Source organism: Populus euphratica, unplaced genomic scaffold (genome assembly GCF_000495115.2).
Source record: "Populus euphratica unplaced genomic scaffold, PopEup_1.0 scaffold5.1, whole genome shotgun sequence".
NCBI lineage: Eukaryota > Viridiplantae > Streptophyta > Magnoliopsida > Malpighiales > Salicaceae > Populus > Populus euphratica.
In genome coordinates, this window is record NW_011499848.1 from 2,683,225 (window position 1) to 2,697,205 (window position 13,981).

Sequence of the window (13,981 nt, forward strand, 5' to 3'; positions counted from 1 at the left end):
ATTTGCAACTTTCATCTATTCTCTTGACCTTTTTCACTTTGGTCCTATAAGGACATTATTAAAAAAAAATAAGTTGAGGGATGAAAAAAAAAAACAGAGCATTAGCGCAATCCATGGTATCTTGTACCTTGATGCAGTGTAATAATTTTCCCATGCATTTTAGTGTTTTCTATAATGCATGGAAGAAAAGAAGAAGCTGAAATAGCTGTTATGGTTGGTGCAGTGGCTGGGATTGGTCTTCTGGTCCTTCTACTAACTGTAAATTACTGAAAGCACCACGGCAGGATTTTTGCTTTTTACGGCAATTTACGAAAGAAATAGGGCACAGCAAGTCTAAAAGGATGGATTAAACGTGACTTGTTTAGCTGAATTGTTATCCCCGAATATTAATGAAATTTCATTTCTGGAGTGGCAGTAATTTCTACATATCAGAGAATGTTACCCTAACAAAAAATAATAAAGGGAAACACATAAGTAAAACAAACAGCAGAATCAGCTTCATCTTCTTCTCTTCCTCCCTTTTCCCTTTCCTAATTGCCCAGATTTGAACGCGTGTTCTTGTTCTTGGAGGAAAGCCCTCGCCTTTCCATAATTCTCTGCTCTTTCATCCTCCAGCAGTGCCTTATCCTTTTCCTTCACCTCAAATAAGAAATAATTGTCCTTGCGCAGTTCACGAGCTGCCCCTTTAGCTTCTCGTTTTACGAGTTTCTTTAACTTTCTCCTTTCAGCCCGTTCACGGTCTGGGTCATAATCTCTACCCTTCACAAAACTGCAGCACAAAATTGCACAAGATGTTTAGCAACATGCCATGCTATGACCAACACAAGAAAATAAGAGGTGAAAGAAATATTAATTACTTCTCCTCAAATTTTGGAGCAACTAATTTGATGGGAACTGGCTTCTTTTTCTGCATTTGTAGGGGTTTCCGCATCATATGATGTTTGTTGGCCTTCTTATTAATAAGTTCGGCAACATCTTTGAATTTATCTTGTAACGTTGCTGGCATGTTTTCCTGTTGTGCTACCTCAAGCAATAACATTGAAATAGGCAAGAAAATTTCAGGAAAGGAACTCAACTCTTTATAAATGTCAACAAACCCTTGAAGAGTTTCTACCATGGTAACCAGCACACCAACCCTGCATGCATAAAATTCATTTTTGATAGATTAGCACACAGTGGATATGAAGACAGATTTGAGGAAGAATAGTAATAGAACTCCTCAATACTGTTGGATTGCATCAAATGATCTAAAGCAATACCATGAACATTCTAGGATTGGCATGCATTTGTAAGCAACAAATTAAATTAACTAATGATGGCAATTGCAAGGTTCATAAAAACTAAAATACAGGAATACAGAGTGAGGCCACAATGCCACTGAAAAAAATCCCTGTCTGCATTAAGCACCATCGCAGAAACAAAATCTCTACAAACCTGAAATCATCTGAGCTGAAAAATGAAGCGTCCTCTTTCATGTCCATTACCATGAGGAAATTCAGAGGACGAATCTCATTTACATGATCATGAATATGCAGCAAGGGCTTGAGTTCTTTTAGTTCCATAAGATGATAAAACTGCCATAGTACACACAATTAACATTAATTTCTTCATAATACCAAAAATAGTGTGGCTCTTTTTCAGGTACACATGAATAGCAAGCACACGTTGTTGAGAGCAATTTTTTCTTATCATGGTGGGGTGGCATAAATTAGGAAAGATAGAATGGCAAGTGCAGTAAAAACCACAATGCATCAGGGAGTTCTGTACCTGGGATTCCTGATAAGAAGATGGTTTTCTTTCTGTAGTTGCCATCAGCAAAGTTCGGAGAAACATTATGGCTTCAGGACAGAACTTCTGAGATTGTTTAGTGATCTGCAAAGGATACTACAATCAATACTTAAAGCCTAAATGAGAGTGTTTGTAATGCTGCCACTGCAGCACTCTTGAAAGAGGTCGGGTGAGAATTAAATCAAGATACAGGCTACTCAAATAAATACAGTCCCCCAAATATTGGCCCTTTTGCAAATTTTAGGTGTCCTGATTTTTTTGGCCACTTTGAAGTCGATGTTTTGTAAAAATTGAGTTTCCTATTATATCCTTTAGTATTTGATGAAAATTGACTACTCAAGTTTAAAAGGAACACATTAATTAATGTATAAAAAAGGAACAACACACTATGGACAACATTAATTATTGGATTAATTGATGTTTCATAAAAACATTTGTATTTGCAAAAGGGCCAATATTTGTGGGACAGGAGTAATAAAGTTCTGACTGGAAAGAAACGCATTTCAGGTATGCCTGCAAGTGCTTAGGCACTTTAAACCACCAATTACAAGTTGAAAACCTTTCCAGAAGCAAACAACAATCAAGGAGGTTGATATAAAATTCTTGTATAAATGAATAGATGGGCAAGAAAGACATACAGAGAGAACCATGGTACATAAGAAAGAACCAATTGCAATATCACGCCCCGACAAGATGGGACAGCGCATCAGATATTCAGACATCAACAGTATTACTGGGGTCATGACAACATGCCGAAAGTCGGAGCAAGGAAAGATCATGGACCACAACCTCAAGAGAGAGAGCGTTTTCATAGAAGGCCAGCAACTATTCTCTGCCGGAACAATAACTTTCAGTTAGAGATATGCACAACACTAAGAAACTCGGAATGAAAGTGGAAAGACCATCAATTCTCAAATCATATTACAACCAACCTGTATTCTTCAGAGCCTCACAAAATTGTGCACGAGTTCGTAAGATTCGCTGACGAGCACATATTGCAGAAAAGTATGGAATCTCCACGCTCATCTCCATCAGTGGCTTGACTAGCAAATTCAATAACTCAATATTCAAGGGCTTTTTATTTGCTAATACAGCAAAATACTGTAATAGCACACCATAAAATACCTGGGTGGAAACCGATTGTTATTTACACAATAGCAAAGAGCAGCCACACACACTTACTCTTAGAGTCACACAAAGACACACATTATACTATAGTTGCACAATCTGTATTCCCTGTCATTGTCAACACAAAACTGTCACTCAAAACTTATATCATGCTTATTAAAGCACTAGTTCCTAGCAAAAGCAAAACCACATTAATGCAACCGCCATAAAGCTTCTTTCATTGTTTGACTCTTTGGATGTGCTGTTTTCTTCTTATCAATTGTCAACTTTCTGTGCAAGCCATGTACACCTGGTATGAGTTTTAGTCTATTCACTCTTTTTTTATGAACATTAGAGCTCATGTTTGCATAAATCATGTGCATCTGTCAGATATAGGGACATAATTGGTGAGGATCTATATATTATCAAACACAAGTGGAAATAAAATCCTGTTTGTTGCTTTTCACTCCCTCAATCACCCTTCCCCACCAAAACAAGCACAGACCCACAAAACAAAGAAAACACAGCAAAGAATTCATACCTGAATTTTCTTCCGATTTTCTGCTGCAAGCTGTATTGCATTGCTTTTCCGAATTCGATCAACTACCAGAATAACATTTTCATTGGAACAATTCTCCAATATTGCACAAAATTCTTCAAAGCTCTTCGGGGCTTCAATTATATGCGGAATGTCTGGTTGGGTTGAATGTTGTTCACGATTTGCTTTTTTTTTCTTTCCATCCAGAGATTTTTCATCTCCTTTCCTAGGCTCAGCAGGTTCGGTTTTCTTTGACTTTTTGTGGCTTATTGGCTCTATTTCTCCATCATCATCATCATGAGAACCATGTTCTTCATCCTCTTCCAAATCTGTGCCAAGATTGTCATCATCACTCTGCTCCCAATCCTTCAAAGATGTAGACTTCTCATGTTCATCATCATCACCATCAGCATCTTCATCAGATCCTTCATCATCACCATCATCATTGGCGCTCACAGACTCCTCAGAAGAATCATCATCTTCATTATCAGAGTCATTTGCCTCCTTTCTTGCAAGAATCTCATCAACCCAGCCCTTTGCAGTCCCAGGCTCTTCATAAAGAGAAAAGGAATCACCAAGATCATCACCAGATATTGACCTTGGCCTCTGAGCTGACAGCTTCTCAACATCATCATTCTCTTCGTCACTGGAGTCATCAGCAACAAGCATACGTTTCTTACGATCTTTCTGAAATTATCAAGTACCATAAAGTTAATAGCTGAGATTTAGATTACAGTGCTAGAAAAAATGGTCAGTGAGCTTTATCAGTAATGTATACATAAAACAAGGAAACTGTGTCTTTTAGAACACAATAACTTATACCAGTATATAAAAAAAATCCTGCCCTTTTAAGCCTCTCTTGAAAGATTTCCGTATTACCAAGCTCCCATGCAGTAAAAATTTATAATGAATAAAGCTAGTTAAAAGCAAACTCCATAGAACATAGCATGGTAGAGCTTGTCAAAAGTATAACTCCATGAAAACTAACATGCATTCCAAAACTCTAGCAGAAGAGTGCCAGCGCATGCACAAGGAAAGTGTCACCATCCAACTCTTCACATAATTAGACTGCCATTACTAGAAATAAGTGAACATTGGAAATCAACATAGTTAATTGTCAGATGTCAAGCAGCTCAACAGTTGCCTCCCAAAAGCTACTGATGTGCTTGATGATTTTAAAGACAGTCCTTTTGGTTTTCCAGTTTGGTGGACTATGAAAGATGACAGAAAATTAATGGCAATATGAAGTACCATTTCACACTGAACATCCAAGATCAACAAGAATCCACCAAGTCAGAGTAATAATAGTAGTAATGCCATGCTGCCAAGCATGTATGCGTGCTTTTCTGCTCAGGCATATGCAGATGCTTTCAAATGAGTGAGAAGAAACATGCCTCTAGTTGCTCTAGTCGTTCTCTCTCCTTCTGGGCAATTTCTTCCGGTGTCTTTGTCCTGTCCGATGGCCGTGCACGTGAATCTATCGCCATCTCGTAAACGAGTTTGTCATAAGAATCAGGTTGTTCCTGCTGCAAATCATGTATATATATATAAAAAGAAAGGGATCAACTTCAAGAGTTCAGAATTATGCAAAGTCAATATTAACAGCTATTCGTTTACTGCTTCAAATTACATAGGAAAAGTGAACAAATTACCACCTCAGGTAACAAAGGTATAAAAGGAATCCATCTTAATCAACAGAATAGGTATAAAAGCCTTCATAGGATAATGCTTCCATAATTGACAACAATGTGGCATGCCAAGGTGTAGAGTAAAATAATAGAAAAAAGAAGATAGAAATTTTAAACATTCAAACAGGAAGTAGCAAACTCAGGAAGTAATTAAATTTAGCAACTTGAAAAGGCTTTCAAGATCAAGAACCGTATAAAAGAAACTACCTGCTTGAAAGTTTCAGGTTTTTGAATAACTGGTAACTCATCCTTCTTTACATGCTCGTTAGGAATGTCCTTATTGACAAGGGCCTTCAAGGCATTCATTTTGCCTGGTTCTGTCAAAGAAGACAAGGCTTGAGACTGCACCAAAGATGTGAAGCTTTTATCCAATTCTTCCATCAATTGCTCATTTTCTTCCTTATCTTTAGCTTTTTGAGCCTGGCCACAATTGCAAAAAAAGGGTTAAAATGTAAACTAAATCAGAAAACAGATGTCTCATTTTAAAGCTGTTTTCTTAAGATGAAAACAAAAAAACACCTTGAAAAACTTGCTCTTCAGAATAACCTCCTGCATCACTTCCTTCTTAGTTTTGGGTTTCTGCAAAGGTAAAGTTATGCTTTGTATCAGGGTTAAGCAATATTAGATATACAAGAGTTCAAAAGACAGCAAAATTAGATATAACAAGCTTGTAGTAACATCTCAGTTGTCTACATTTCAGGACGTATAATTTAGCCATGAGAATCATAGATAATGGACTCATATTTTGATATATTAATGGCACAAAACTGAGGTCACAAAGTGGATCTCACATTTTCCTCCCCGTCCACTGCATCCTGCGGCAAGCCATGAGCATTAAGTTGCTTTAAGATGGCTGGTTTATCTGGAAAGAAAAGGAAAGACAACACTGGTGATCATTAGCAAAATTCCAAATAAATCAAAGGAATAACATAAGAAGGTTTTGCAATCTTAGCATAATAATCAACAACAGAAATCTGGATTGAGATGGTGAAAATCAATGGCATTAAATGAACAGGTTTCCTACAACTGCAAGTGTCTACTAAAAACTAAGACATGTTGCGCCCTGGTAAAACTAAATTGAATGTACAAAAAGGAAAAGGAAAAAAAAAACCAAAATAAGGTCAGACACTTTAAAATATGATAGAATGCGGAAATTGAATCACTTTCTGTTATTCTATGTAAAATTCCTTGGAAACAAAAAAAAAAAAAGAGAGAGATGAACTTCAATAGGTCACATCACTTTTCCATGACCCGTTCAATTAACATCTATCAAAAAAGAAAACATTTTCCGGATGCTATGGGAGCATATTGAAGAATATCTGAGCTTAAGAATTTCTATTCCACAACCAGTTTAACACTTTCTGCTTGAAGTTTATATATATATATATATATATATATATATATATATCCATGGATGGAGCAATCATAAGCTTAACTTGGACATGACAATAATAACAAAAACAGAAAGCATCCAGCATTGTAAGCAAAACATAACCCAAATTTATTAACAAAAATTTTAATACATACTACTTGTCCCATCTGCGTCAGCATCATCTCCATCATCATCAGAAAAGATTTCATCCTCGAAATCATCTAGTCCCGACAGTGGACCAAGATTCGGAATTCCAAAATCATCATCTTCTTCTCCATCTGATAAATTATACTTGCTCTTCTTGTTTTTCAACTATAACCAAAAAAAATTAAATTTAACAAAATGAGCATCGCATGTAATAAAAATATACAACTTAATAATAAATAAATAAAATAATCGATAGTATATATTTTTAAGACCTGACGCTCGCGCTGGGAGCGGATGATAGCTTTATCAAACTCTCCAAGCTGTTCATTTTGTTCTCCAATTCTCTTGTCCAAGAAGACAGAAGACTTGCCGCTCTCTTCATACTCTTTTAACAAAGTCTTCTTCCTCTTTTCAATGGCGCGGCACCGGGAGAGCCCAATACGGAGCTCTTCGCCTTTGCGTTTCTTTCCGAGGATGTCAAATTTGCGGCGGGACCAAATTGTCTCAAAAGGGTTGCTGCTGTTTTTGTTGTCATTAGATGCAGCGCTCGCTTTCATGGCAACCGATTTTGGCGCTGTCCTGCTGTTCTTCTTCTTCTTCTTGGATTTTGTATTGCTGCTGCTTCTGCTTCTTTTTGATGTCTTTGCCATTGCTGTGTTTTTTTTTTTTGGTGCAAGGGACAGAGATAGTAGAGATGGGAGGAAGTCCCGTGAATTTGAGGGTTTAGGGTTTTGGTTTGTTTCTTCGGCTTTCACTTAAATTGTTTTCCAAACACATATAAACATGGGCCTATTTTCCAAACAAACGTATAAACATGGGCCTATATTTCCATTTTCTAAGCAAGCAAATCCCATTAAACCGAACTATATAAATAAATACTTACTTTCTATATTTTCAGTGAACCTTCCGGGTATTTACCGTGTTACATTGCAAGTCGACTTAGAAAAACTTAATATAAAAAAAATTATTTAAAATAATGGGAAATTTTTTGGTATGACATTAAATTTAGTTTAGTGTATCAAATTCAAAAAAAAATTGACCTCTCTGCTTATCCAACAAAAAAAAAATTGAAGACTGAATTAAAATTAAATAAATATTAAAAAATAAAATTAAAAATATAAAAAAATGTCAAGTGAGTGAGTCTAAATGGCCTAGCACATCTAGGCCTTGAAGATGGTCCAGTCTAAGTGCTTGAGTTTTTTTTTATATAAAATAAAAAAACAACATGATATTTATTTTTTATTTTAAAAAAAAAAAGTAAATAAACAATTTATGGACCCTGCAAGGCACCAACACATTGTCTAACTATTTGTGCTCAAAAATTTAAAGTTGAGGTTTTTGGATTGAAAATTTATTTTACAACTTATTTTCATATAAAAAGCACATTTAATAAATATCATGAAAACCTCATTAAACCAAAAAAAAATCAATTAAAAAAATAAAAATAAAGCTCAACATATTTTTTATGTATATTTATATATAAACTCACCATTATTAAGCTTTTAGATAACCCATTAACACAAAAACTAATGATTTTCTTAGTAAAAAGAGGGTTAAACCAAGCATTTTCTTTCTCATTATTGTTTTTCATACAACTTTCTATTTTACCCCTCTAACTCATGGATTTAAATGTTAAAAAAATTAGTTTTTGGACCCAGAATAAAACTATAAAAAATCATAGGACTGTGAAAAAATAAAGAGGAAAGTATGAGGATGGAAAAGAACTTTCCCCTATATTTTTTATTGGTCATGGATTTTCTTTTTGTTTTTGTACCTTGACACTTTATCATTGAATCTTTTTTCTTTCTTAAACAAATATTAGACACGAAAGGTTGAAATAAATAAATAATTTGGCTTCGTTAGAGTATATTTTGTAATTGTAATATGTTAAACTCTCACAAAATATAATAGTAAATCAGCGATTGATATTAATGGGATTCATCGATGTAAGAAATCGGGATTACTTTTTAGGATTTAATAACGTCCATGTCAAGTATTTTCCTTGAATGTTGTTTAAACCTTAACTAGACATGGTGTGAGATTTACATATCAGTATTGGATATAATTTACAATATCAGTATTTTATTAGTGGTATAATAATCAATCAAAATTTTTACATACAATACTATGATTTATTTTAAAAAACAATTGATGATTTTTAGTCTCTGGAGTAATTTTTTATGGTTACAGTAAAATAGTATATTTTCATGTTTTTTTCAACCTAAACTTGTTTTTAAAATCATCATTTACAATAAAGATGTAATTTTATATGGAAAATTTTAAAATAGAAAAGAACAAATTATGAATTTTATTTTTTAACTAATTTAATATTAAATAAATAAATAAAAGATAAAAAAAAATATATTAAAAAAATATAAGGTTTAATAGTTAAATATATTAAACTTGTGAATTGAGTAATCTAAATCAACATATAAAACCTATAAATTAAGTAATGGGCTCAGTTAAGATTAACAACTTGTTTTTTTTTAAATTATTGTTTATTTATTTATATAAATTTTTTAAATTATTGTTTATTTATTTATATGAAAACAAAAATGAAAAATTATAAAATTGAGGGTCAATCTAATACTTAGATTTTTAAAAAAAAAATTAATAACTTTATCGAAAACAAAACGAAACAGATTATATAACTCAATTTTCAATCGATATAATATTAAATGATAAAAAAAAAAGTTAAGCTCCCAAAATTTGTCAATAGACCCATAGATTTTTTAAAATTTAATAACATGTTTTTATTAAAAAAAACTATTTTTTAAGCTATATGATAAAAAAAAATAGATGATCACTTAATCTAATTCATTTAAAAAAAGAATAAAAAATATACCCCTTTAAACTTGCAAATTGTATAATCATTGTTATTTTGTTAAACTCGCAAATTAAGTTATTGGTTACATAAAATTTAATAACATAATTTTAAAAAAAAAATTTGGTTACATAAAATTTAATAACATAATTCTTTTTTAAAATTTATTTAACTAAATTTTTAAAAATTAAACTATACCGTGATACTGAGATATTTTTCTGCTATCAATCCGTTGTTGGAATATTTTTTTGATACTGTAATAACCATATAAAAAATAAATTATAATAACATGATTTGTTTATGTTTGTTTAATATTATGATACATTATGTTTTTTAAAAATATTTCTCACTTAAAATTTTATTTATTTATTTTAGATATTAATAAATCAAAACAATAAAAAATGCTTATAAAAACATCAATAATATATTTATTAATGTAAAAAAAAATTGAAAAAAAAATGGAGCTACCAAACAATCAGCTACTGGTGACCGCACTCGTATCAGATGCACGTAACAAATTGGGTAAATCAGTTCTCTCTGGAATTGACTTTATCTGCCCTGTAGGCTGACACTGCCTGAATGATTAGTGCCGTTGCTGGCCATGGAATGGACCACCCTCCGGGCTTTCAACCTCTGATCAGAATGTATACGGCAACGCCCAAACATTTGTGTTGAATTCAGAGGCTAGGTGTGGGGCTGGCATGAAAAGAAAAGTGCTCGTGGAGAAGGACTCGGCAGTACACGATGCATTGCCGAAGAAAAAGCAAACACCTGACCCAACTCATAATGAACATATTGTCTATTGAATACTGAGCCATGTGAGCAGAGGCATCAAAATTAGCTCTGGTTTCAGTTAAGATGCCACCATGTTTTAACCTGAACCAGCCGAGCATCAAGATCTCCAAGTCGTCGTGTTATTGAATCAACCTTTTGGGTCCTTCGGCTGATCCATGGATCTGATTTTCATTTCGAGTAAAAAGGAAAGTCAACTACTCGGGTTTTGACCGATCAATCGCTTCTCCGATTCAATTACGAATCTGTTCAGATGGATTTGACAAACTGATTCTAGTAATTGATTGGTTTTGATGAAATCAAACCTAACTAGCTTGAACCTGTAGCATTCGAACTCATTTGACTTCTTTACGAAGGACAGGGCACTTCGAGGAAGTGCAGCAATTTGATTTGTCTAAAATTAATCCTACAATGTCAACAATTATAGTCGTAGTTGGTCCCATTAAAGTTGCATCCTCAAATTCAAGAGTACGTCCTCAACCATGCAAGAATAGCATCTTATCTTCAAGTGACAACAATGGCGGTTCTAGGAGGATCACGGGGAGTACCCCAGCCATGGTCCATGGCCTCACCTAACAGAGTATTGCAGTCATGAAAAACGCTCAGGGAGCATGCGCTTTAGAAAGTTACTGTAGCATACGGAGGAGACCCTAAAGGAGTCAAGGGACCCCACTGTGTCTCCCTTAGCCATAATAGCAGATGCCCTGCATAATTACACACCTTAACTTTTCATTCGCACCCTAATCCCCGTCCCCTTTTGATAATTTCTCAGCAGAGCAGACTTTATCATTAATTTACAAACAATGTTACAAAACAAAAACTCCACAAGAAAAAGGAAACATCAAATTGATATGCTACATATGTTTATTATAGTTAAGCTAAGAGCCAGAAATCTTTGTGACGCTTAGTGGTGATCAAGTAACCTCCATGTTTTTTGCTTTTCCTCCTCACAGCTATTGCCATGCAATCGGCATTCTGGATACAGTATTCCACCACACCACCAGTGACTTTATTGCTTGCCCACATCATGATCAGCCGCCAAGTCATGGACCTCTTTTTCTGCCCCAGAACTAGAAGTGCCGCTCCTTGTTTCTTGGCCTCTTCCACTATCAATGGACCTTTCTCTTTTCCTTCCACCACTGCAATCTCAATTTGTATCTGCATGTGCAAGCCACCACGTTTTATATCCCAATGTCTATAAATAAATAAGATAAGACAAGCTACCTAAACTGAACTAATCACACTCACCTCAGGTCTCTTCAACTGACACATTTTTTTCAGAGAATTTGCAAGCTCGCAAGCCCTAGGAGCTCTATCCTTTCGGGGCTCTTCCCCTGTGGCTGCAGTCAGAAATGTTAAAACCCTTCAGTTAAACTGCCTCAGAATATATATGGTTGCATGATGTAGAAGTTAAAAAAAAATAACATTCCGCACACCAACCTTGTTTGGATGATGCTTTGGTTACATGAAGAAGAATAACAAGATCCTGGCTTTGAACAGTGTGAGAGAGTGCCCATTGTAGAGCTCCCTTAGCTTCAATACTTGAATCAACCACAATCATGATTTTCCTACCAAGTAACTCCACGGGTTTTTCCAGCTCCGACTTCCCGGACTTCTCTTCTCCAAGGTCGACATTCTCAGGATTCTCTGTCTTTTGATCATTTTTAGTAGAATTCAAATTAGCCTTGGCTTGTATAGGTGGTGAACGGACTCTAACATGAGGCCTAATCCTGTTTAGACAGAAACCTGGTAGTCTTGTGCCTATCTTGCCCATCTCCTGAGATGGGGTATTAAGGAGGCACCTATTATTAATTATAAGAGAGGAGAAGGAGAAGAAGAAGAGAGGAGATTGTTCACTAATGATAAAGGCCAGCTGCCTGTTGCTGAACCAGATTTCTAGATGCTGGCTTTGGGCAGCCATGGACCATATGGCTATTTATGCTATGCTTTTTCCTTCTTTTTCTCTTTCTTTTGTTATTTAATCATGTTGGTCCTCTGTTTCTTTTATTATTTTGTACCTGTGGGGCTATCGAGGAACGTGCTGGTCATGAAGCTGTGGGCCCATCACTCTAAAATTTGACCAGCTAGCTATATACTTCACAATATACGTGGCATATGTAATTGTTGAAGCAGGCAATCGAATGTTTTTGCTCGTTGTGTGCTTTCCACTCTTGTTTCCGACTCTAATATTTCTTAATTTCATACCTCGGTGTCAGGCATACATGATCATATACACTGTCTTGATCAAATCTAGTGAAAGAATTTGCTGATATGTACAGGGAGCATGGAACAGCTGGTGATGATCATTCTGGCCAGCACGGTTTGGCTTGGTGGCTGTTGGATTAATGCGGTCTTCTTGCACAATGGCTCTTGAACGGTACATGGTACCAGATTTCTTAGAAATTAATCGACCTGGAGTCGAGCTATTCACCATTCTCTGTTTCGAGTCTATCTCCAAACTCGATCAGTTATGTTCTAATAGCAACGGATTAGTTCCTTAATTACCCAGCAAGAGATTTGAAAAAAAAAATCAATGTTAATTACACGGGTTAAAACATGAGTACTTGTCCATAATTCAATTGAGAATTAATGTGTGTAATTATAACCAAGCTTGTTGAAAAAGATAAAGACCGGACAAAGATCTTGAAGTTTAGCAACACGGTCCAAATAGTATTTTATAAAAAAAAACTTTTTATATTTTAAAATTGTTTTAATATATATAATAATATTAAAAAATTAAAATTATTTAACATTTACTAAATAAGAAATGTCACCCACCTTGCCATGCTATTTCTGGTGCTTTCCATTGAATCGAGGAAAGAAATCAGTTAAAAGTAAATTTGCAATAGATGGATTATTTTTGTGCTTAGTATTTATGTAGCCTTGGGACTCACTAAACCCTCATCATAAAATTATTAAAGTATCAAATTAATATATTAATAAATTCGACCACTGAGAAAAGAAAAAAGTTGAAAATTCACCGGAGCATCTATTCGATTAGGTGAGATATGTAATTCAAGAGATTCATTAGGTGAGATCATGGTAATTATTCTGCCAAGGATATCAGAGAAATCCTATTTACAGTCGTCACCAACCATAGGCAACGATCAATAAAAGATTAGTATTTAGGTAGGGGACATTGATATAAAGTTTTGTTCTATGCAATATACCAAACTTGCTTCAAACGCTAGCTAGAGCTTCATCATTTCACAGAACATTAATACATTATGAACTCATAAATTAAGCTCTTGAATTAATTTTGTGTATAGTACTTTTGGAAAGAGCCATGCTCATGATGATGTAGTCTTGCAAAGTAAAACACTGTTAAGCTTAGATCGAATATCAGAGAATAAATTAAAGGGAGCTCTGGGACATGCATAGACTTTTCTTTGCAAAATTAGCAAAAGTCTTGCATTATTTTTGAAAGTAAGCTTCAACTACCCTCACTAACTTTGTAGATTTAATTAACGGGTAAGAGGTCCTTTCAGCCCTTTCATTGCATTGCATGTGTGCATGTAAAGATGATTTCTGGAACTTGCATAGTTTCCGAATTAGGTCGTGGCCGCCGCGAGGCAATCCAGCAACATGAAGAATATTCTTCCATGGATGGATATTGGAGTAAATTGGTGGTCCTGACTTTCCCTTCTATTTATGCTCCGAGCCTTAATCACGATCGAAATATGTATGTACTGGCTAGCCAGCAGCCCCGGCAAAGTTTTCTTGGA

The 13,981-nt window shown here is 34.8% G+C and overlaps 2 protein-coding genes across 5 annotated transcripts; both read right to left on the reverse strand.

Moving 5' to 3' along the window:
- Positions 1-342: 342 nt before the first annotated feature.
- On the reverse strand, positions 343-7,376 carry LOC105114774 (nucleolar-like protein). Of its 4 annotated transcripts, none has more exons than XM_011011468.1 (13): positions 6,913-7,376; positions 6,649-6,805; positions 5,913-5,983; positions 5,641-5,700; positions 5,329-5,541; positions 4,828-4,956; positions 3,437-4,120; positions 2,721-2,913; positions 2,427-2,620; positions 1,768-1,872; positions 1,435-1,574; positions 858-1,136; positions 343-769 (listed from the first exon to the last, which is right to left on the reverse strand). In XM_011011468.1, the coding sequence occupies exons 1-13, from the start codon at positions 7,288-7,290 to the stop codon at positions 499-501; spliced, it is 2,874 nt and encodes a 957-aa protein (XP_011009770.1). In that variant the 5' UTR covers positions 7,291-7,376; the 3' UTR covers positions 343-498. The 4 variants fall into 4 exon arrangements, with proteins under 4 accessions (XP_011009770.1, XP_011009760.1, XP_011009752.1 ...); XM_011011458.1 differs by having other exon boundaries at positions 2,427-2,623; XM_011011450.1 differs by having other exon boundaries at positions 4,828-4,959.
- A 3,612-nt stretch (positions 7,377-10,988) lies between these two features.
- On the reverse strand, positions 10,989-12,176 carry LOC105114791 (uncharacterized). The gene is made up of 3 exons (XM_011011478.1): positions 11,697-12,176; positions 11,505-11,596; positions 10,989-11,414 (listed from the first exon to the last, which is right to left on the reverse strand). The coding sequence occupies exons 1-3, from the start codon at positions 12,028-12,030 to the stop codon at positions 11,130-11,132; spliced, it is 711 nt and encodes a 236-aa protein (XP_011009780.1). The 5' UTR covers positions 12,031-12,176; the 3' UTR covers positions 10,989-11,129.
- Positions 12,177-13,981: the final 1,805 nt, after the last annotated feature.